Source organism: Crinia signifera, chromosome 1 (genome assembly GCF_055691185.1).
Source record: "Crinia signifera chromosome 1, ASM5569118v1, whole genome shotgun sequence".
Classification (NCBI taxonomy): domain Eukaryota; kingdom Metazoa; phylum Chordata; class Amphibia; order Anura; family Myobatrachidae; genus Crinia; species Crinia signifera.
The window spans coordinates 144333322-144355651 of record NC_139217.1 but is presented as its reverse complement, the minus strand read 5'-3'; the positions used below and the strand labels follow the sequence as shown (position 1 = coordinate 144355651).

Sequence of the window (22330 nt, the reverse complement as noted above, 5' to 3'; positions counted from 1 at the left end):
TCAGAAGGTCCATGTGTTAATAACCAGCCAGCTTGCTGCAGACCTTGGCCTAAATTGAATGAAAACAACATTGTGAGCTGTAAAGTGGTCAGAATTGTCTGGAAAGGGCTGGACATTAATGAGGCAAGGTGGGCAAGAGCGGGAAATGCTACCAAAGCTCAAGACATAGAGGCATTCCTTTTTATATTTGAGCACATGGCCATGCGTTTGGTATGGCCTGGGGAGAAATGGTCTGACAGGCTGGCTCAATGTTTTACATGGGAAGCACAGAGAGCATATTTGGATATGTCTGTGGCTGAGTCATGCCCCTAACCTGGCCTTAAGAAGGCAATACTTGACAGGATTGGAGTGACAGGGCCTCAGCAAAGCCCAAGAATTCCATGACTGGTGGCTGGAGGGCTCTGAGCCTCTGAGGATTCAGCTGGCCAAACTAGCACAGCAGGCTAGGTCCTGGTTGCATCAAGATAAAAACTCTGCAGTGCAATTTGGGGAGATAGTCACACTGGACCAGGCTATGCGGATGTTAGACGTCTTGATGCAGCATTGGGGCCTTCAGGCTTACCCCCAGACATTTGAGGAGTTGGCAGTGGCAATTGAGCAGCCCCTGATCCTGGGAAAATTAAGTAAAGTGAGGTAAGGATTCGTGGCAGTACCAAAGTCCAGAACCCAGATTCTGGTGGTCAAGACATATGCTCTGCCTCTCATGGTGTGCTTTGAATGGTCACGTGAGGCGGGACTGCCCAAAACAGGGAGAGCTGATGGACTGGTTTGGCCAATGGTTAGCATGGCTGCTGCGTGTGTATCCCAAGCAGAGTCCTCCCTATTACAGATGCCGGGACAGTTGGAAGGCCGGGAGATCTGGACACTGGAGGATACTGGTAGTGAGCTTACTATTGTAGCTGCCAACATAGTTCCTCCAGGAGCTTACAAGGTCCTGCCTCTTGTCAGGGTGTTGTGTATCCATGGCGATGTTGAGGAGTGCCCATGTATACTTACCCCTGACCATACAAGGCCAGCAATTTAGGGTGGTAACTACATTGACCTCCCGACCACCTTATCCATTAATCCTGGGACGTGACTTCCCGTTGCTGCAGGCCCTGCTTACATAATATAGCATTAACAAACAGTCAACCGTTTAGGCATTTTAGCGGCAGAGATTACCAAAGCCTGGCATCTGAGAGAGCGGCAGCTACTGAACCCCCCCAGGAAACTGAGACTGAGGCCCAATGGAACCCTGTTGGTGAGAAGATATTATTGCAGGACTGTGGAGAAGACCAATGCGATGACATCGATCTGGTACACACCTTTAAGACTGTAAGAGTGGTTAATGGTAGGGTGGTTATGTTAAAAAATGATTTGCTATATTGTGTTACCACTTTACAGGGGAAAAGAGTAGACCAGTTGTTAGTTCCCTGAAAAATCGAGCGATTGGTTTTGGAAGCTGCATAAATGCATTTTTGGAGTGGCCATTTAAGGGAGGAGAAATCCCTTCAACACATATAAAGTTATTTTGGCAATGCATCTATGCAATTCAGTCAAGAGGTATTGTCAGGAATTTCCAGCGTTCCAGAAGATGGCCCCTCTGCCATAGTTTAGGGATCCACTGGTACCCCTCCCTATAGTTTCTATGCCTTTTGAGCAAATTGGCATGGATCTGATAGGGCCAGAGAAAAATTCTGCTCGAGGGCACCAATACATACTAGTGATAGTGGATTATGCCACCAGATACATGGAGGTGGCATAATCCACTATCAAGATTTCATATTACACCCCTGTGTAATATGAAATCTGGCACTTATGCCAGAGAGCTACTAACCCTGTATACAGTCCTGGGTATACCGAAGGAGGTCTTAATGGACCAAGATAACCCTTTTGTTTGCAAACTTATGAAGGAGTTGTGCCAGTTGTCAACGTTAGACAGGATTACCACCTCAGTGTATCACCCACAAGCAGATGGCCTGGTAGACAGATGATAAAGAGGGCAGTGTCTCAAGAAAAACAAGACTGGGATTTGCACCTACTGTACCTTATTTGATGTTTGTGGGATATTACAGAAAGTTCATATAGGACTTTGCCACTAGAGCAGCTCCACTAACTGAATGTCTTAAATAATAGTCTCCATACAAAATAACATGATCTAGACCAGTGGAAACCTCTTGGCAAGACTTAAGACTAGCTTTATGTACAGTCTGCTTTGCAAGCTCCTAATATTACAAAACAGTTTGTGTTGCAGACAGATGCATCTGGGACAGTATTAGGGGTAGTCCAGTCCTGCGAGGGGATGTGTTAGTGAATACATCCCCTTGTATAGTACCAAGAGTATTCAGCGGAGGGGGGCACGGAGTTTCAGTGCTGAGCTATGCAAAATTAGACCCTCTTGGATGTAAAGCAGGGATGGGAAACTTTTTTATGCCAAGGGCCATTTGTAATGGGGAAAAATCCTTTGGGAGCCATATATAAAAATGCAACTTACAAATTTCCCCCTTACTTGACTCCCGGCCAAGCCGCAGGGCGGGTGGGAGGGCCATTCAGACTGGCTACAGGGGCCACTTACGGCCCACGGGCCGGAGGTTCCCCAGCCCTAATGTTTGAAAAAAATCTGAAAAACTCAAGTTGACTTGTTTCATGTTGACGTTTGTGCTACAAACTAACCTGTGAAGTTTAGCTAGTACACCCAGGGAAAGTCTTGCATTTGAGGGATAAATGGTTTTTTTTACTGTGACTCTCCCTGCAGTTTGACAGCATATATCGATTAGAAAACTGAGAGAGTCTTTCTTTTAAAGGCTGGACTAATGAGTAGGGCGGACCATAGATGAACCGGTATCACCCAGCTCAATTATATAATTTTGTGCTGAATGACAGTGTATGTGAGGAGCCTACAGCAGCTGCTGTATTCTGCAATTTTATGCAGAATTTTATGTTTATCCATCCATCTACATGTTCAAGGGGGTATGGGTCACTAGGTCGACATGAGTGACATGAGCGATGGCTCATGTCACTGTATACAAACAGTGGCCGGGAGCTGTGTGTCCCATTCCCAGGCAGCACACAGCTCCCCCGCAGTAGCTGCAGAGGACTACACGCCAACTTACTCCCGGCCTGGGGCCGTCCTGCCAAGGTGGAGGAGGGACGGTCACAGTCGCCGGAGAGCAGAAGGGGTCGCGCCACTGCACAGGGGATGTGGTGTGCGGGTTTTCATGTGACTATGCAATGCTACTCCACTCCTCTATATTGGCGTCTCTTCATGTATGGGGGGGGGGGGGGGTGTGTGTGACAGTTTGGGCCTGACTCCCCTTGGCTCGGAAGGTGCCGAATCCATCCCCATTCTGATGGTTATGGGGGGGGATCTTAGAATGCACATCCAATATACATGAGGTACTATCATGCTGGGACTTGTAGTTCGGCAAAGAAAAACACGTGGTGCAGATGCACACTCCATATTATTAATCAAATCACTTTTTGGGGTTCCACGCCCCAGATCCAAACTTAGTATTAGGGACCCACCCGAAATGAGGTTACCTTGAAGCTGGTTGGTGGGCAAATATTTCTTGGCCAATTGATGGCCCATTCTGATGGTGGCAGACAGGGGGCGACATCAGGGGAACGACCAGCATTTTGTGGGAATCCCCATGAAAATGCTGGGTGTTCTCCTGTGAACGCAGGCATGGCGTTCCCTGCTCAGGACAGGAGGCTGATGTCACATGACCAGCAGCTGTAATAAAAGTCAGTTTAGATGAACTCTTATCGCAGAAGGCAGGAGAGATCATTTGATGAATGATGAAGGATTTCTCCTGCTAGCGGCCACATGAGAGGGGATGTGTTAGCGTACATTATCCCCTTGTATGCTACAGAGGGGATTCAGACAGCGAGGGGGGCAGCCGTTCGGCGGGGCGGTGATGCTGTGCATGCAAGCCAACGTGAATCAGGTTCTTTGTTCACAGTGATAGAATCCATCAATAGGTAACATTAATGTGCGTACATAATGCACAAATGTCAGAGATATGAGGCATTTATATAAGAGTAGCTAAAGCATTCTTGATGACTGAAGGCCACAGAGACATCCTGGTAGGGATAGCCAATGGGTGCATTATTCACGCAAAATCCCATCAACGTAGCCATACCTATCACTATAGAGCAGTGGTTCCCAACCCTGGTCCTCAAGTACCCCAACAGTGCACGTTTTCCAGGTCACCCAGCAGGTGCACTCATTATTCAGGCACATTTTAAAAGATCCACAGTTGGAGCTAATTATATTGCCTCTGATTCTGTGTGGAGACCTGGAAAATGGGAACCACTGCTATAGAGCACCTGTTTTTACAGTGCTATATATTGGGGGAGGGGCTACAATGGAGCAATTGTGTGTCCTTGCCCCTGATCCGCCCATCTATCCACCAGCCAGCACACTGTGCAGGAGGGTGACGCAAAGTTGCAGTTGTCTCAATTTTAAAAAAAAGTTCATGAGTTCATGGACTAAAGAGCCGACTTGCTGGCCATCTGTTCAGGCTCTTTCTGTGAGCATTGCATACTTTTTTTAAATTGAGACAACTGCACTTGTTTTATAAAAGTTAAATACTTGGTTTAAAGCATTTGCAATTTAACTTTATTATATCTCTGTGATATTACCTGGAAAATGATGTAACTGGTTCCGCTCAGTTGGATGTAACTCAACTGTCTGACCCCTGTTTCAGGCAACGCACTACACACCCTCTTTAGCAATGCACCCTGGGAGCTGCTTACACAATCCTCCAAATGGCCTTTTCAAAGTATGCAAGTGTAGTTATGGTTTACAATTTTTTTTTTTAAATGCAGCGAAAGGATTTCACAGGTTAGAAATCTTTTTTGCAGGAAAGTGGTTGTCAGGGCAAGCTACAGTTGCTAGCTTGTGTATACTCTACGGTTATTAATTATAACAGGTGTGATTTGTTCCTCCGTCATTATCTGTGCAATGATCCTAATTTATTTGAGTCCTGTCCTAACTGTCTTCTTTATATATCTTTTCAGGGAGACTTATCACAACAACAATGTTATCACACAGTGCCCTGCAGAAAGAGAGGCGGGCCCAAGCCTCAGCCATTATGAAGGAAATCCAAGGACCTGGTACAGTACAAATGATTTTATTTAACTTTCACTGCACACAAATATTTGAGTCTGATGTTTTTGACTGTACAGTACTGAGTACATTGTATGTGAAGCAATGTCCAAGAATAACCTGACAGAATGTTGCTCTACCCTTGGTGGCTGAGCCTTTTGTAGTTCTCTATTTGGAATCTATTTTCAGATGAACAACTGCTGTAATGGAATGAATCTGAGGAACAGCTGATGGATATTCTACTGGGGTTAATTTTCATCTTTGTGTTTAGGGCAAAAACCATAAACAGTCTCCATGGTCCAGTAGGCGGCGTAATGAAACACTTGATAAGATAAGTTGAAGTGGTACTGATGATTACAAAAATTAAAGATGTCCCAAAGCCTAGATTTGATAGGTGCCCTGGGTTTGGATTCATTCCACACATGTTTGAGTTTGAGGGAATGGGAGTCAGACCAAATAGTGAGTCCATTGGTATGGAAGTGAAGGTGACACCAGGAGGAGTTTAAGAAGTAGCAGAGAAGCATAAAGACAAAGGTAGGAGGTTAACACATAAGAAAAAAATATATTTTTTCTCAGTATGAATTGACTCATATCCATTATAATAAAAGATGAAAGCTGCTCCTCACCTCTATTGGGAGAATTCAAGTTTTTTGCGCACCTGGTGCAATCAAGTGTTTCTCTGTTTGGGCTCGGACAACCGCCAGCACTGACATTACTGTTACACTGTTCTGTCATTTTGACAGGTTCCTAATTAGTATTTTTATAATTATTAACAGTAATATGTCAGCATAGGTCAGTGAAGGGTTACAGACTTTTAGTCTCTTCAGGAGCCTCCTGGCCATTCCAGGAGGGTAGGCAACCCTGGGTCAGTGTCACTTTAATCTGGTTTTATAACCATCTGGTAACTACAATTTCCTTGTCCCTCAAGTCCACATTTCTGTATTTTATAGCTGTAGTCTGACAAGACAGACCATATGCAGTTTGTACTAAGTTACAGGTCAAAACACAACATAGAATAATGTGTTTATTACTTGACACAACATTGAGATATTACTCATGGGGGCAATAATAATTTATGAATATATTTTGTATATTGGATGAATTGATTCTTCTTCTCTTCTTCCAATATATACCTCCCCCTATTACACTCAGGGGAGCACCTCCACATGAGTCACTAGTGCCCTGGCACTCCTACACAGTCTAACTGTGGATCTAACACCACTCCTGCTGACGTTTTACAAATCCCAGTGGTACTGGTCCCCACTTCCCTGTTTTCCGATGTTTCGAATATATTTTGTAATAAGGAGCCAATGTAAATGTATTATTTGATCACAGGGCAGTGTTAATATAATAGGGGCAATATCCTCTCACATAAGGCAATATAAAGGATTGTTCCAAAATGGAGGCAATATACCGTAAATGCAATAATTGACTTTGGATGGAATATTATTGATTTATAATTCGGGCAAAGAGAATGTATTTATGATTGTGGCAACACTAATTATTTTATGATGGGGGCATAATTTATTGTTCAGGTGTGTGGTACTACAAGTGCCAGCATGGCCTTGCCACCCATATGTAGGCTGGAACTTGTAGTGCAAGCTGACATTGGAGCCCACAATTGTGTAAATGTTTGCAGATTTGTTGGAGATTTCAGAGACAGAGGAGTGATTCAGTGATGGCTTTTGTTACCACCACTACTGCATATTTATGCTAGCGCTGCAGCCAGTGGCCATCCTGTTGAGATGTCAAACAAATCCGCAAATGTGCACACAAAGACATACCATCAATTGGATATTGTATACACCATCAGACAGAGCAACCCTGAGATCAAAACCCACTGCAAGCCTGCCGCACAGAATGCAGTTTGAAATTGCACAGATCTGCAGTGTTGATACTGTATGTGTCGCCTAGCCGTTACCAACGGTGGACATGCGCAGTGTGTCTCTGTCACATGCAAAGAAGTACAACATTGCCCACTTCTGTCTTACTTTCATTTCCTGCTTACTGCTCTATCCAAACATCATCATTAGTATCTCTGCTCTATCCACCTTGTGTGTTGGTGCAAGATTCATTAGAAACAGGCTTCCCCTTACCTGTACATGTGACCAATGCTGGTTTTTACCTATGACCCCCAGGTAAAATCAGCCACCTTGATCAGCTTTAGTGAAACCAGATGCAGTCCGTGAGACTGCACTGGCTTCACTGTGACTGGCAGTGACTTTGTATTGGAATTCCTACCTGCCAGTCACCCGCAGTAAAGGCAGTCCCACTAGGAGGTGTTCCCTTCCACTGGGACTGCCAGTCCGAAATGCGATATGCAAAGAGAAGCCACTGAAGCAGAAGCAGAGAAGCTGCCAATGCAGCCTATAAAAGCCTGGGGTATACATATGCATGCACAGTAACATTGCTGATACTGCACATGTGCTGGGCCTGGTGAAGGGGAACAGGACGCGGCAGCCCCCATCCTACAGAAAGGGAAGAGTCGCCACTGCATGTGACTCAGAAATGCGTGGAGCATTAGATATATATCCATGACACTTCACGTAAGTGCTACAGCCAGAGCCCCCACACAGAGTATCCGGAAATAAATTAGACTGAGTATAAAACCATACCTCTGAGCTACTCGAGGAGCTGCTGGCCATGCCCTCTGTTCCTCTCTTCAGTGAATAAATGCTGTTCGCATGCACTGCTGTGGCAGGGGGGACTCCCAACTGCTCCCCCCTGCCCTTGGGACCAACGTGGGACGGTCACAAAATAGATATGGCGCTGTGCCGCTGGGACCCCGGACTGTAGATCAGTCCCGGGCCCCAACATTTCTAGTGACAGCCCTGCACGGTAATAGGAACAGTTGGGAGGTATGCTAAAACATAACTACTAGGTGAGAGGACAGGGTACTGAGCTGCTTCTGTGATGCAGCATCTACTGTATCCTTATTTACATCTGTCATAGAGGGGCAAAGAGTCTTTGGGAGAGATGTACTAAGCCCTAAAAAGTGATGAAATGGAGAGTGAAAAGCCACCAACCAATCAGCTCCTACCTGTCATTTTTCAAACACAGCCTGAGACATGGTAGGTAGGAGATGATTGGCTGGTGGTTTATCACTTTTCATTTTATCACTTTTCAAGTTTAGTACATCTGGCCCTAAGAGAGTTATAAAATGGAGAGAGATAAACCAGGCAATCCGACTAACTGTCATTTTTCAAACACAGCCTCTAACCAGGCAGTTAGGATCTGAATGGTTGCTACTTTATCTCTCTCTCTCAATGTGATCACTCTCCAAGGCTTCGTACATTTTAGTCCAAGAAAAGAAGGGATGAGATCTATAGGTGCACTCTGGAACCTTATTTATTCACTTGGATCTGCAGTGGTAGAGTGTGCAATGTTAGTACATTTTGGCTTTAGTTCCTATTAGCTGAGATATGTCACTGGCCTGCTGTTGCGTCCCAGCTGATGATCACATTGCACTGGCCACATTTGTTGTTGAATAAGTGCTGCTCATCTTGCAGGGGCTGAAATAGAGACTAAGGAGTATATTTACTAAAGGTCGATTTCAGATGATTTTGATCAAATTAAAATATCTTAATCGATGTTTGGGCTTCCAGCACTAGAACACACATTTACTAACATTCCAAAATGATTATAATAAAAAAAAATCATCTGTTAAGTAAATGTGTGTTTTAGCTCTGGAAGGCCAACATCTATTAAAATAGATTTTTCATTCTGAAATCAATCAAAATTGACCTTTAGTAAATACATATACCTAAACATCACAGGTGAGCCCATTTTTGGTGTGTACATTCTCACTGCCAAACATGCTCTTGAGTTTCTTAATAGAAGAAGGTCAGGCATCTATACCTCGCAGCTGTTTGGCAGTATACATTCTGGGATAAATCACCTTTGGTTCAGCATTTTGTGGTATGTATGTTATGGCATATTTGTACAATTTTTTTGTAGGAGGTTGCTCAGAAAATGCCCAGGAACTGATAACTGCAACACAAATATTCCCACAACTGTTGCAAAATAGGCAATATATTAACTATATAATGTTATGTATGGTAAATTGGTCATTCCTAAATAAAGGTGCATAATTGGAAAACATGTTGTCATGCATTAATTGAGAGCTAATAGTAATTAAAAACCTATTTCATAGTGCGGTTTCTCAGTTTGCGGTCCTGAGTCAGGGAATTTTTGCCATGTATGCAGTGCCCGGCGCGTGATTCTGAAACGGTGAGTATTAAAACATGGGTGCAGTGAGTGCGGTTTGGGTCACCCTGAGAGAACCACATTTATACTCCTTTTACACCCAAATTCCAGATATGACCCGGTATTTGGAACACAGTTCCAATCTGGGTCAGATCCGGGATTCACGTGTTTGCAACCGTTCTAACTGCACGTGGGTGCAGTGTCTTCAATACTGGCACTTGGAGATATCACTTGGACATCATCTCCAAGCTCTGGTAAATTGGCTGCCATGACCCTTGCAGAGCCCACGTCATGCTGGGGTCAAGCCCAGCCCTCGGGAAAGCTGCTGGGCTGCCCCCAGCCTCCGTCCTTTTCCCCTCAGCATCCTTCCATGAGGTGTATGGACACCACACAGAGGCATCCATTCACCTCCTCCCTGGCCCCACTGCTGTTTTTTTTTCAAGGGGTTATTTTTAAGTGCCCATTTACACATACTTGCCTACATGTAAACTCTTCTCTCCGGGAGAAGCCCGGAGAGGAGACAGGCAGCATCACTTCTGGAGGCGGGGCCCTGATTAAAAAGTCATCAAGCCCCGCCCCCAGCACTGGAAATTCCCACAATTTGTGGGACCTCAAGGAGGGGTGGGGCTAAATGGCGCTATTTGCACATTTAGCCCCGCCCCCTTCTTGCGAAAACCCACAAATCGGGGTAATTGACCGAGGCGACCGGCAGCTGCATGGGAGATGCGGGGGGTGAGGCAGAATCCGTGAGGATTGCCCACCGTTCCGGGGACGCGGAAGGGGGACCCGATTTCCGGGACCCTCCCGGCCAATCACGGAGGGTAGGCAACCCTGCATTTCCACTGAGGCCGACCCGAAAATATCCCGGTGGCTGGTGTAAAAAATTGCACTATGGTTGTTGAGGCATCTTGGTCAGATGAGTGTGTGCTGAACCCTGTTTTTTTATCGAATATCGACACAGTCGACATGGACACAGCTTTGCTCGCCATGCTTTGGGAACGGTACCTCGCTACACTTGGCACACTATTTTATTCTCCCACCACACCCTAGTGGATGGTAGGGCATGAAATACCACCTGTCTACACATGTCGGCTCAAAAAACAGTGAAACACCCCATGTCGACCTTTTGACTGTCGACCTAGACACTGTCGACCTAATGCTTGTGTCGACCTAAACCCAGGTCAACCTAGACCCATGTCGACCTTCACCCATGTCGACCTAGAACCATGTCAACCTATTCCCATGTCAACCTAATGGTGTTGACCCAATGCTTGTCGACCAACATACTGTAGACCAAATGACCGTATCCCCCAGAAAGGTGGGCAACCCCCCTTCCCCCCCATCTCCCCCGCGGCATCGTTCATTTCCTGCAATCAGCTGCTTTTGAGGGGAGGGGCTAAAGATGCAATTTGTGTCATTTTGATGACGTTTACATCAGGCCCCACCCCCGAAGTGCCGCCGGTGCAAGGTCGACATGTCGACATAAGCATTATGTCGACATGGTCTAGGTCGACAGTCAAAAGGTCGACATGAGGTTTTTCACTGTTTTTTTTGTGCTGACATGTCCCGACAGCCGGTATTTCATGCCCTACCATCCACACGGGAGGCACTGTGTCCATGTCGACTATGTTGATATTCGGGTAAAAAAAACAGTGAAAAACCCCATGTCCACCTTTTGACTGTCAACCTAGACCATGACGACCTAATGCTTGTGTTGACCTAACGACCTGTAGACCTTGTGCCATGTCAACCTAGACCCTTGTCGACCTTGCAGTATGTCGACCTAATGGTGTCGATCTAATGACTGTCAACCATCTTTAGGTCAACCAAACAATCCATACTCTGCTTGCCTAGGGCCCCATGGGATCATAATCCGACTTTGCTCCCTACCAACAGTCCTGCTAGCTACATGTTTATGATATTATAGTAAATCAAAATGTCATATTCTGCAATATAGTAAGATGTCCTGCAGTGATCCCTTTTGCTAAGAGTTCAGCTTGTGTCAATGTTGTTTCAGCTTACTTTATAATAACATCACTAGTATATCATTTTAGCAACTTTATTGGCAGGGGCCTCCAAAGCTAGTTGTCTTGTCCTGGTGCCAGCCCACGATGGCACCCAAAGCACCAGGCACAGTGCTGCTCTGTTCCATGAAAGAGGTCTGGGTCTTGTGCTTGTAATAACCCTTACCAGCTCAGCCAACAGTTCCGAAGGTGCTGTGCTGAATGGTGCATGGCAACAGTCTTGCTGTGTTCAAAAATACATTTTTACTACTTCAGTTTTCGATTTGGGGTATTCAATGGAGGACAATATCAGACAATTCAGCTTTAAAGTATTGGGCTCAGGCCTGATCTGGTCTACAGCCCATATTAATTCATTGGGCCTGGTAGAATGACCTGGGCAGAGTGCCCAGAGTCACTTAAATTGCTGGTGGCTTAGGCCATAGTTGCCTACCCTCCTGCATTCTGCAGGAGACTCCCTGAAATAACAGCAATCTCCCTCTCTCCCTCATTAGTCTACCAATCTCCCTCATTTCACCTAGCCCGCAATACACTCTTACATTTTTTGGGGAAAAAAGGAATGAGAGACAGATACATTTACATTGAATCATCAGCACCATTTCCCAGAACTTTAACAAGTATAGTAGCTCTTTCTAACTGCTTTGGGGCTCATCTACATTTGGATATAAGTCATTTTACAAGATTACTCTGAGATGTAGCAGTACACACCCACACGTCTACAGTAGGTGCCACAATCACAATATTTTTTCACAATCTCACTGTATATGGAACTAGACACGCCCTTTGGGTGGAGAATGACACGCCCCTTCAATGGGGCGCTGTGCAAAATTCTGCCGCCAACTATAATCTACCTTAAACTAGTTTTCAAAAGTAGGCAAGTATGGCTTAGGCACATTGCCTTCTTAAGGCCTCATTAACACCAATTACTAAGTGTCTTAAGGGGACTGCCAGGTGGCTGTGCCAATGTAACATACTGATGGAACCATTACTTTATGTACATTATGCTACAGTGCCAGCTGGGCAGCCTAAAGCCAAAGTCTCCTTCACACACCACAAGCATTAGATCCTTCAAGCCAGCTGAAAAACTTTTGTTACATGCACATGGGCAGCGTGAATGGCGAGTCCCTGAGCGCCCATACACATGTGTTTAGCAGCATTACAAGAGTAGCTACTGTACATGTGTATTAGCCTAGGGCAGCTGTAACCTAGAAAAGGGTTAATACACAAGAATGCAACCTCAAACCACTGCAGAGCTCTCTGGTCATCAGCTGTTTTCTTCTACTGTTTGGCCGACTGGTGCCTTGTCTTCGTCACTTTGTCAGCAAATGGAATCTTATTTATTGATTCCAGGGTCTTCCTGCCTCTTCCACACCCACAGGAGCTTTTCTCTGGGCATCTCCTTCCTGCTCCTGCCTCTGATGAGCTCAATTCTCTTTCACATTGTGGATTCTGATGTCAGCCACCAGACAGAGCTATGATGCAGCAAGCTTCAATTGGCTCCCTACAGCCGCTCACATCATCATGCCATGACAGTGTATTGTCAACTCGCTGTGACCTTTCCCATCACCCCCCTTTTTCCACGTAGTAAGACACAGCCACTCCGTATTGGATGAAATTGGCCACAGCGGCCATCTTTATTAAACAATAACAATTTAACAATAGACCAAACATTACCCGACAGAGGTGGTCCTCGAGGCCCTAAACTCTAAAATCCAGTATATATATCCGAGCATTCCCCCGGGCTTTACCCCCAGCCGATGACACTGGCTCAAGGGCACCGAAATGCAGATACCCAGTGCTCATTATATATATATATATCGCCTCACCCCGAGGAGTCCAGCCCCTACCATGGGGCCCTCCCCGCCACAAAGCCAAGCCTCCATGACCACCAACCTCGAGGATCCCCTCCGCCCCGGCCACTGTGACAGAAGTTAACACTTAGCATAATAACCGAACCCTATCCTCTAAACTTAAACCTACTGACACTAAAAAAAAAAAGAGGGAGGGTGGGTGGGAGCTTTTGATCTCCAGACAAAATGTCTGACCTGGACTACGTGACCCCCCAATATATAACACACCACCACCCCATTAAGCCCCTCCCCCACCTCATCATCCCTCAGCTAACCCCTCCCCTGCTAACCCATTTAAAACCACTCGCTCCTTCCAACCCCTGTCAAGGGGGCCTCCCCCTAGGCTACGCCCCAGTCCGGCCCATTCATGACAGTGTATTGTCAACTCGCTGTGACCTTTCCCATCACCCCCCTTTTTCCACGTAGTAAGACACAGCCACTCCGTATTGGATGAAATTGGCCACAGCGGCCATCTTTATTAAACAATAACAATTTAACAATAGACCAAACATTACCCGACAGAGGTGGTCCTCGAGGCCCTAAACTCTAAAATCCAGTATATATATCCGAGCATTCCCCCGGGCTTTACCTCCAGCCGATGACACTGGCTCGAGGGCACCGAAATGCAGATACCCAGTGCTCATTATATATATATATCGCCTCACCCCGAGGAGTCCAGCCCCCACCATGGGGCCCTCCCCGCCACAAAGCCAAGCCTCCATGACCACCAACCTCGAGGATCCCCTCCGCCACAACGCATGGGGTTAACCCCTTAACCCCCTGCGTCCCCGCCACATACCCACGGCAATTTCCACTCCGCCTTGTAAAGCCAGAGACCACAGGTCTATGCCCACTGCATTTAAGTGAACTCCATCTCCCCTCCAAAATGCGCCCGTACCTGACTCCAGTTCCCTATGACGCACCACCACTCCACCATTTCTGGCCATAAAACTCCCCACCGCTTTATTCACCTTTATCCTGGCTTTATTGATTTTTACCACCGAACGAGCATCCCTCCAGAATTGCCGTGGTACTATATCAGACCAAACTGTAATAACCTCTGGAAATAAAGCCCAAATGCGCAACAAATCAAACTTAATGTCGCCAATCAACTCCCGAAAAGGCCTAGCTCCCAGGTCATTACCCCCTATATGCAAAACTAAAATATCAGGAGGCCTATCCAGACGTACAAAACGGTGAAATTCCGGTAACACCCCGCTCCACACAATACCACGCCTTCCCAGCCAGCGGACCTCAAATTCCTTTCCATCCAACCCCAACTGTCTTCCCTTTGGTCTCACTCCAGCTCGAATGGCGCCCCAAAAGACATACGTATGTCCCATAATCCAAATGAGGCACGAAGGCTGCCCTAAACAAAACAAAAGAGACAAAACACGAACAACCCTCGATCAAATGTTAACTAGAACATTACAACTTTCCAAGGCGCACATACGATTTGAACCGCGCCGAGTCCCACCTCCCAATCTTTTTTATTAAATCCTCTCCAAAACCCAAACGCGCTGCCTCCGTCGCTGCTCCAATCCTAAACGAGTGCCCCGCATAATCCTCCTCCCGCATTCCCAACCAACGTAGCCCTTTCCTAAATACGCTTACAAATTGAAAACGGGACAAAAATGACCCATCCGCATGTACCAATAATGGGTCACTCAGCCGACCCCCGGAAAACCTACACTCCCTAAAAACTCGAAGACATTCCACCGGGCACATAGAGGAAACTTGCACTGCAAACAAAACTACCCGTTTCCCCTTGCCCAATTGGTCGGTTTTTGACCGACTCAAAACAAACTCCACCCTATCCGAAAATAGGTCAACCTCCTCGAATTTTAAACCCCCCCCGGTGACCCGACACTAGGACTCACCAATTCCCCCAACCTTAATGCCCCAAAAAACGCTAATGAAAAGGCTAATTTGAACAACTTAACTTCATAATTCGACCGGCAGACCGACCCCAACCTATCGCCCAGCCCATGTAACACCTGGAAGGAAACCGGTCTCCTTTTGTCCAGCACTGCATGACCCCTTCTCCATCCCTTCAGCGCTTGTGATACCAGGAAACTCTTCGTGACGTCCGGTCTTGCACAGGCCCGAAAACCAAACGCCAAACCTGCCATGCACCGACCAATTTTAGATACTGACCACCCCATCTCTTTACAATGGCCAATATAAAGCAACACCCCCATCTCATCTTCGCCTTCCTGTAGGCCCACCGACCTGCACCAATCGTTCCAGTGCTGCCATTCCTGACAGTAAGCCGACCACGTGCCCGGGGCAAGGGAAGCCCTGATGAGCTGATCCACTACTCTTCCAGCAGCTCCCAAAGGTGACACGGGCAATTGACCCCACTCTGATCTGCTCCCGGCGCCAATTCCCTGAAGCGATCCCACTGCCAACGAGACAAAGAATCCGCTATACTGTTAGCAACCCCCGGAATGTGCCGTGCTACCACCCAAGCATTCAAGGCCAAACATTCTAACACTAACCGCTGCAATAACTAAACCACAGGAGGAGATGATGCAGACAATTGATTAATCACATTAACCACACTCATATTGTCGCAATGGAAACAAATTTTCCTGTTCCGAAACAACTCCCCCCAAATCACCACCGATACCAGAATCGGAAATAACTCCAGCAACGCCAAGTTCCGTACCCAGCCACGTTGATACCATGACTCTGGCCATTTGCCGACACTCCAGTGACCTTGACAATAAGCTCCGTAACCAACGCTCCCGGCCGCGTCAGTAAACAAATCCAAATCAAATGCCACCACCGAGTCCGACATCCACATGGCCCTTCCATTAAATGACTCCAAGAACTCCGCCCACACCTTCAAGTCACCTCGCAACTCCCTCCCCAATCTAATGAAGTGATGCGGAGAACTAACCCCGGCCGTCGCCCCCGCCAATCGTCTACTGAAAATTCGTCCCATTGGGATAATACGACATGCAAAATTCAACTTGCCTAGCAACGACTGCAATTCCTTCAGCTTGACCTTTTTTAATAGCGCCGCCCTCCCTACCTCCGCCTTCAGCGACACCAATTTTTCCACCGGCAAGCGACATTCCATCCTCTCAGTGTCTATAGTAATCCCCAGAAAGCTAACCACCGACGCCGGCCCTTCAGTTTTTCCGGGAGCCAAAGGAACCCCAAACTCCGCTGCCACCTGCTCCACCGTACTCAGCAACAATGCACAAACCTTACCGTCCCCTGGACCAATACACAAAAAATCATCCAGATAATGAATAATCGATCCACAACCAGATACATCCCTAACCACCCATTCCAAAAATGAACTGAACGCTTCGAAATACGCACACGACAGGGAGCACCCCATCGGTAGACAACGATCAACAAAGTACCCCCATCCCAAAAACAACCTAAAAGACGAACACTCGACGGGTGAACCGGCAACAACCTAAAAGCCGCCTCTATATCTGTTTTCGCCAAACGTGCCCCTTTTCCGAAGCGCTTCACCCACTGCACAGCCGCGTCAAATGACGTATAAACCACTGAACAAATGTCAGGGTCAATACCATCATTGACCGACGCCCCTTTTGGAAATGACAAGTGATGTATGAGGCGAAACTTGTTCGCCTCTTTTTTGGGGACTACCCCTAAAGGCGAGACCACTAAATCCGCAATTGGCGGCGATGAAAAAGGACCCGACATTCTACCCAACGATACCTCCTTTGCTAACTTTTCCCCCACTACATCTGGGTGTTCTCTGGCTGATTTCAAGTTCCCCTTAAAAACCCCGGTAGCCGTAACCTCCTAAGGGATTTTAAACCCTTCCCTAAACCCCTCCTCTAAAAGCACCGCCGCCTGTCTATTTGGGTATCTACGCAGATACCCCCGCATCTTTTCCAGGCGTATTGGAGTCACCCCCTTTTGAATTGGACTCCCTCGGTTTTCCCCTGAAACACTTGCTTGCCCCATGGGTACCTCCGCAAGATGAGCATTCATGCTTAAACTTGCACTTTGCACCAAAGCGACACGATCCTTCATTGAATGCGAAACACAAGCCCTTTTGCAAGGCCGTGTTATTGACCCCTTCTCTTGCTCCCCCCCTATCCCCCCAAAAGGGCTGCCCCAACCGATTAGGCGCTGTAACTTTCAACCAAAGCCCAATATCCTTGTGATCCCACCGGATACTAGGCCGCACCGCCTTCCTCTGCCTAAATTGCTCATCATAACGCAGCCAAGCCTGACCCCCATAAACCCTTTTCGCCTCTGCAATCGCATCCATATAACAAAACAAGGGGGAGCAATTCTCCGGCGCTTTTTCACCAGTCACACTTGCTAGAATAGCAAATGCCTGTAACCAATTAGCAAACGTCCTTGGTATCAGCCGATACCTCCGGCGTTCCTCCTCCTCCTTCTTTTCATCCTTCCGCGGTCTATCTAAGTTGAACCGTTCTAATGGGAGCAAGGAAAAGATTTCCACATATTCCCCTTTCCAAATCTTCTCCTTCACCTCCTGCTTCAGATGTGCCCCCAACGGCCCCTCAAAGCAGACATATACCTCCCCCTTAGCTGAGTCACTAACCCGCACTGCCTCCGCCTCCGCTTCCCCGCTAGCTTGTGGGGCTCCCCCACTACTAGTACCCGGAGTGCTCTGTCCCGGCGAAACCCACGCGTTCCCTGGTGACGGTCCCGCCCCCTGCCGCACACTAGAAAACCACTCCGCAAAACCAGTAACCAGTTCCGCAAGACCCCTACTGCCATCGCCCTGCTGACCTGCACCCGCCCCTCCTTGACTAACCGACCGAGGCAAAAAGGACATTAATGATGACTCACCAGGCTGCCTGGGGGCTGTGAACCCAGCAGCCGCAGCTCCTGTTCCCTGACGTTCTCTCAATCCTCCAGATGACCCAGGTACGTCTTCTGCACCAGCAGGCCCGGTCGCCGCACTCGCACCAGCCAAGGATCCCGCAGGTGCCGTGCTAGGTAAAGGCTGCTCATCGCGGTCTAAGCCAGCCGGCTGCTGCTCGCTCCCCGTGGCTCTTCCACCTCTCTCAGCACAGTCCTCACGCTGGGCAGCAGCATGTCCGCCATGCCCCGCCGCGCCTGGTCCCGATGTCACTCCCGCTGCCTCCTCCTGCACGGGGAGGCGACTCCCCCCGCGCCGAGAACTCCGCCGTCCAGTTGGATTACTCCCAGGTCGGGCCTGCCGGGAGGAAGGTGTCCGTCCCGCGGCTCGGCCTGGAGGGTCCCGCATGGGGCTCCTTGACCGGCGCCGAGTTCTGGGGGTAATGGAAGGGCTAAGGTGCTCCGGAGGCCGTGACCTCCGAGGCCGGGCGCCAAGCGGGGCAGACGTGTGCGCGTCTGCTCCCAACCCCCGTAAGAGGCCTGACACTTGCTCCTGCAACCAGGCCGCTCCTTGTGTACCAGCCACCTCTCTCAGGGAAGCCAGTGCTGCATCAATCTTCGCCATCCTAGGCCGGACAGATGCTACTCACTGTCACAGCTCAGTTCAAGCTTTTGATCTCCAGACAAAATGTCTGACCTGGACTACGTGACCCCCCAATATATAACACAACACCACCCCGTTAAGCCCCTCCCCCACCTCATCATCCCTCAGCTAACCCCTCCCCTGCTAACCCATTTAAAACCACTCGCTCCTTCCAACCCCTGTCAAGGGGGCCTCCCCCTAGGCTACGCCCCAGTCCGGCCCATTCATGATTGGCTCTCCAGTAGCACCATATTCAAATACCTGCTGCTGCTATGTCTTACTGGGTACCGGTCTGATGCCAAATCTGAATCACTGCTTCTACAGAGATTGTAAGTCCGGAACTTGGAGTCATTTAGTCATCTAAAAAATCACACCAAATCACACACATGTCAAATGTGCAATTTTTGTCTGAGAATCGCACATGTAGCAGGGGCAAACACAGGATTTTCAGAAGGGGGTTTCCAGAGGGGCTGAGCAAAGCACGGAGATGGAAACTTAGGTGACCCAGTATATCCCGGGTCAGTTAAAGTATTATAGATAGACCAAATGTATATAAATAATAATAAAAATAACAATAATAATATACACACATGAGATGAGGTGGGGGAAGGGGGCATTGGCCTGAATAAAGGGGTCCTGATACATAACTTTCAGGGGTTAGAGGATGTTTAATATGCAGAGGAGGGGTGTATAGTGGAGTGGGCTTATTATTCATAATTTTAGAAAATAGATTTCTTAGCTTTTAATGGAAGCAAAAACAAGACAATCCCACCTACCAAATAGTATTGGGGACTAAGGGATCAGAGTTCAGGAGGCAGAGCAAGCTGCCAATGAGAATATAAAACTACATACCAGGTGTGTGGAGCTGGAGCAGTAACTAGCTGCTGGAAGGCTGATATCTCTGGTTCTGGGCACAGTAGAGACAAGCTACTAATGTCCATCAAAGGGGAAGAGTCCCAGCTTTTGGAATATGCCCTCAGAAAAACTCTAAGATAGACAAAACCTGAAATATCTGACTGGGAAGAGCAATTAACAGGCTTGGATGGGGACCACTGATCAGAAGTCAGAAATCTTCGGTTCCCCAGGGCCGATTTATAAAATTCTTGTATGGAAAGAGGGGACCCTCAGCTTTCAGTCTAGGGTCCTTAGACTCCTGAGGGGGGTTCTGGGTACTCAGAAACCCCCCTTGCTTGCGCCACTGAGTGGGGACCCACCAATAAAGAGGTCCCCCTAAGTCCACCCATGGCCAGGACTGAAGTCCCCCCATGCAGGGACTTGTTGAACCACAAGTCCCTGCATTAAAGGGCCCACTGAGACTTGTAGTCCCATTTTAAACCAATAATAAAACAAATAGACACAAACCCTGTTGTAGGTATACTGTAGTTTTAGTAAAATACATGCACACCCACATACACACATACATGCATCCATACATACTTAACTAGGGTTCCAGTTGGTCAGTCCTCTTCTCTAGTAGAATCCATTAGGGACATGTAAAAAATATATATTCACCTAGTTCCAGTGTAGATTGCAGCCTCTTCAGTCCATGTAGTCCATGGCATTCACAGGGTTAAAAAAAATGCAAAAAATCCCAAACCAGCGGACTGTAGGTTTGCCTACACACATGCCTATATTAAGGCATTTTCTAAGCGACTTTGCTTAATTTGGCAAGGTCACTTACCTCCCAACATGACCCATTCCAAGAGGGACACAATGCTCTGTTCCTGGATTTCCCTTTTAATGTATGATTGCCATCACCTGTGTTGGTAATGATACATTAAAAGGGAAGGGGATGGTAATTCTACATTAAAAGTCTAGGAACAGAGCATTATGTCCCTCCTGGAGAGGGTCATGTTGGGAGGTATGGTGTGTGTGTAGGGCAGGGGTGGGCAAACGCCGGCCCGCGGGCCGGATGCGGCCCGCGCCACCAACCGGACCAGCCCACTGCCATCCACCCCTCTCCTTACTGTGCGCTGTGCTGCTTTAAGAGGTTAGTGTGGCCAAGCAAAGATACATACGGGGTAATTATGGATTATTATTTGTGCAGTACTTGTGCATATGAAGTATCCCCTAAATGAATTCCGAGATAGAGGATCAACCATGTTTAGGTCAACCGTACCATGGTCATCCACTAGTGGTCGGGGCATCTGATTAGTCGAAATGTCTAAACTTGCCCAACCACGTTTAGATAGACAGTGAAACAGCGGCTGGCTGTGGAGGATTGGTGGATTCTCATTGGGGTGGTGGCTGTTGCCGAGTTACCCAGAATCATCCCCAGTGTCCCCTTGCATGGCTCGCTGTGCTCCCCATGCTTCAGGCACAGCACCTTTGGGCGTTCCCATGGAGATTCACCCATGACATGGGTGTCAGCTGCCCGCCCTCTTCCTGTACAGGGAGCCCACAGATCTTAGACACCAGAGAGGTGTCTTAGATCTGCGAGTGCTGTAAAATCATTCGATTGTCGGCGACCATCGAATGATTTTGCCCCATCACAGAAGCTGCAAATAGATGTTTATGAAAAAACATCTATTCACATGTGTGTGGGTGCAATCTGCATGCGGGCGACTTGTGGACCTTTGTATGGGCGGCGTTTAGAATTTTGCCACATTGAAGGTCAACCAGAATGACCCCCTAAATGTATATACAGGGGACCACAGCAGACGTTGGACCACACATGCTCAATAAGGTTTCGGCCCCTGCTTGGTAGGTAATGTCCTTTTGCCATGAATAAAAGCAATAACACATTAGAATAATTATTATGCCAAATTAATAAAAAGGTCCCACAGTGGGGTATGGATCACTAGGTCACCAAGCATTAGGTCGGCATGCATTTAGTCTACACCATTAGGTCGACATGCAAAAAGGTCGACATGGGTCTAGGTCAAAATGGGTCTAGGTTGACATGACATTAGGGCGACACAAGCATTAGGTCGACATGGGCAAGGTCAACAGTCAAAAGGTTGACATGGGGGGGGGTTATTTACTCGAATGTCGACCCAGTCGACATGGACACTGAAAGTAGCACTGCGTCACCTTGCATGGCTCGCTCCATTTGCCATGATTCAGGGAAGGCGACTCGCTACGCTTGGCACACTTATTTTTTTCTCCCGCCACACACCCTAGTGGATGGTAGGGTATGAAATACCGCCTGTCGGCACATGTCGGCGCAAAAACAGTGAAAAACCCCATGTCGACCTTTTGACTGTCAACCGTGCCCATGTCAACCTAATGCTTGTGTCAACCTAATGCCATGTCGACCTAGACCGATGTCGACCTAATGGTGTCGACCCAATGCATGTCGAACTAATGACTGTATCCCCCACAGGCACAGTAAGCCCTTCACCTTTGCAGGGGCATCTGACACAAAGGTAGAATGCAGCAACTATTCTCAAGAGGGCAGTAGAATAAAGACACACACATACCTCCCAACTGTCACGATTACAGCGGGACAGTCCCGATTTCGGGTCCTGTCCCGCTGTCCCACCCGCGGCAGGCATTGTCCCGCTGCGGGGGGTGGCAGTTGGGAGACCCCCCCAATCTAATAGAATAGACGCTGTGCGCGTGCGCACAGCGTCTATTCTCGTATGAAAATGAGGTTGCGGCTAATTAGCATAAGCCGTGCCCTCATTTGCATACGCCCCGCCCCCTTTTCGGGCGCTCGCCCTATTTCATTTAATCAGAAGTTGGAAGG

The 22330-nt window shown here is 47.7% G+C and overlaps 1 protein-coding gene across 2 annotated transcripts in view; it reads left to right on the top strand.

Moving 5' to 3' along the window:
* Positions 1 to 22330, top strand: part of MYOZ2 (myozenin 2) — a 78172-nt gene that overhangs the window by 8466 nt on the left and 47376 nt on the right. The window contains exons 1-2 of one of the 2 annotated variants that reach the window (XM_083174459.1): positions 4845 to 4913; positions 5002 to 5097. In XM_083174459.1, coding sequence (XP_083030585.1) covers positions 5022 to 5097 — 76 coding nt within the window. In that variant the 5' untranslated portion in view covers positions 4845 to 4913; positions 5002 to 5021. Of the gene's footprint in view, positions 1 to 4844; positions 4914 to 5001; positions 5098 to 22330 lie in introns of those variants that run through there. The other variant, XM_083174458.1, reaches the window with a different exon arrangement.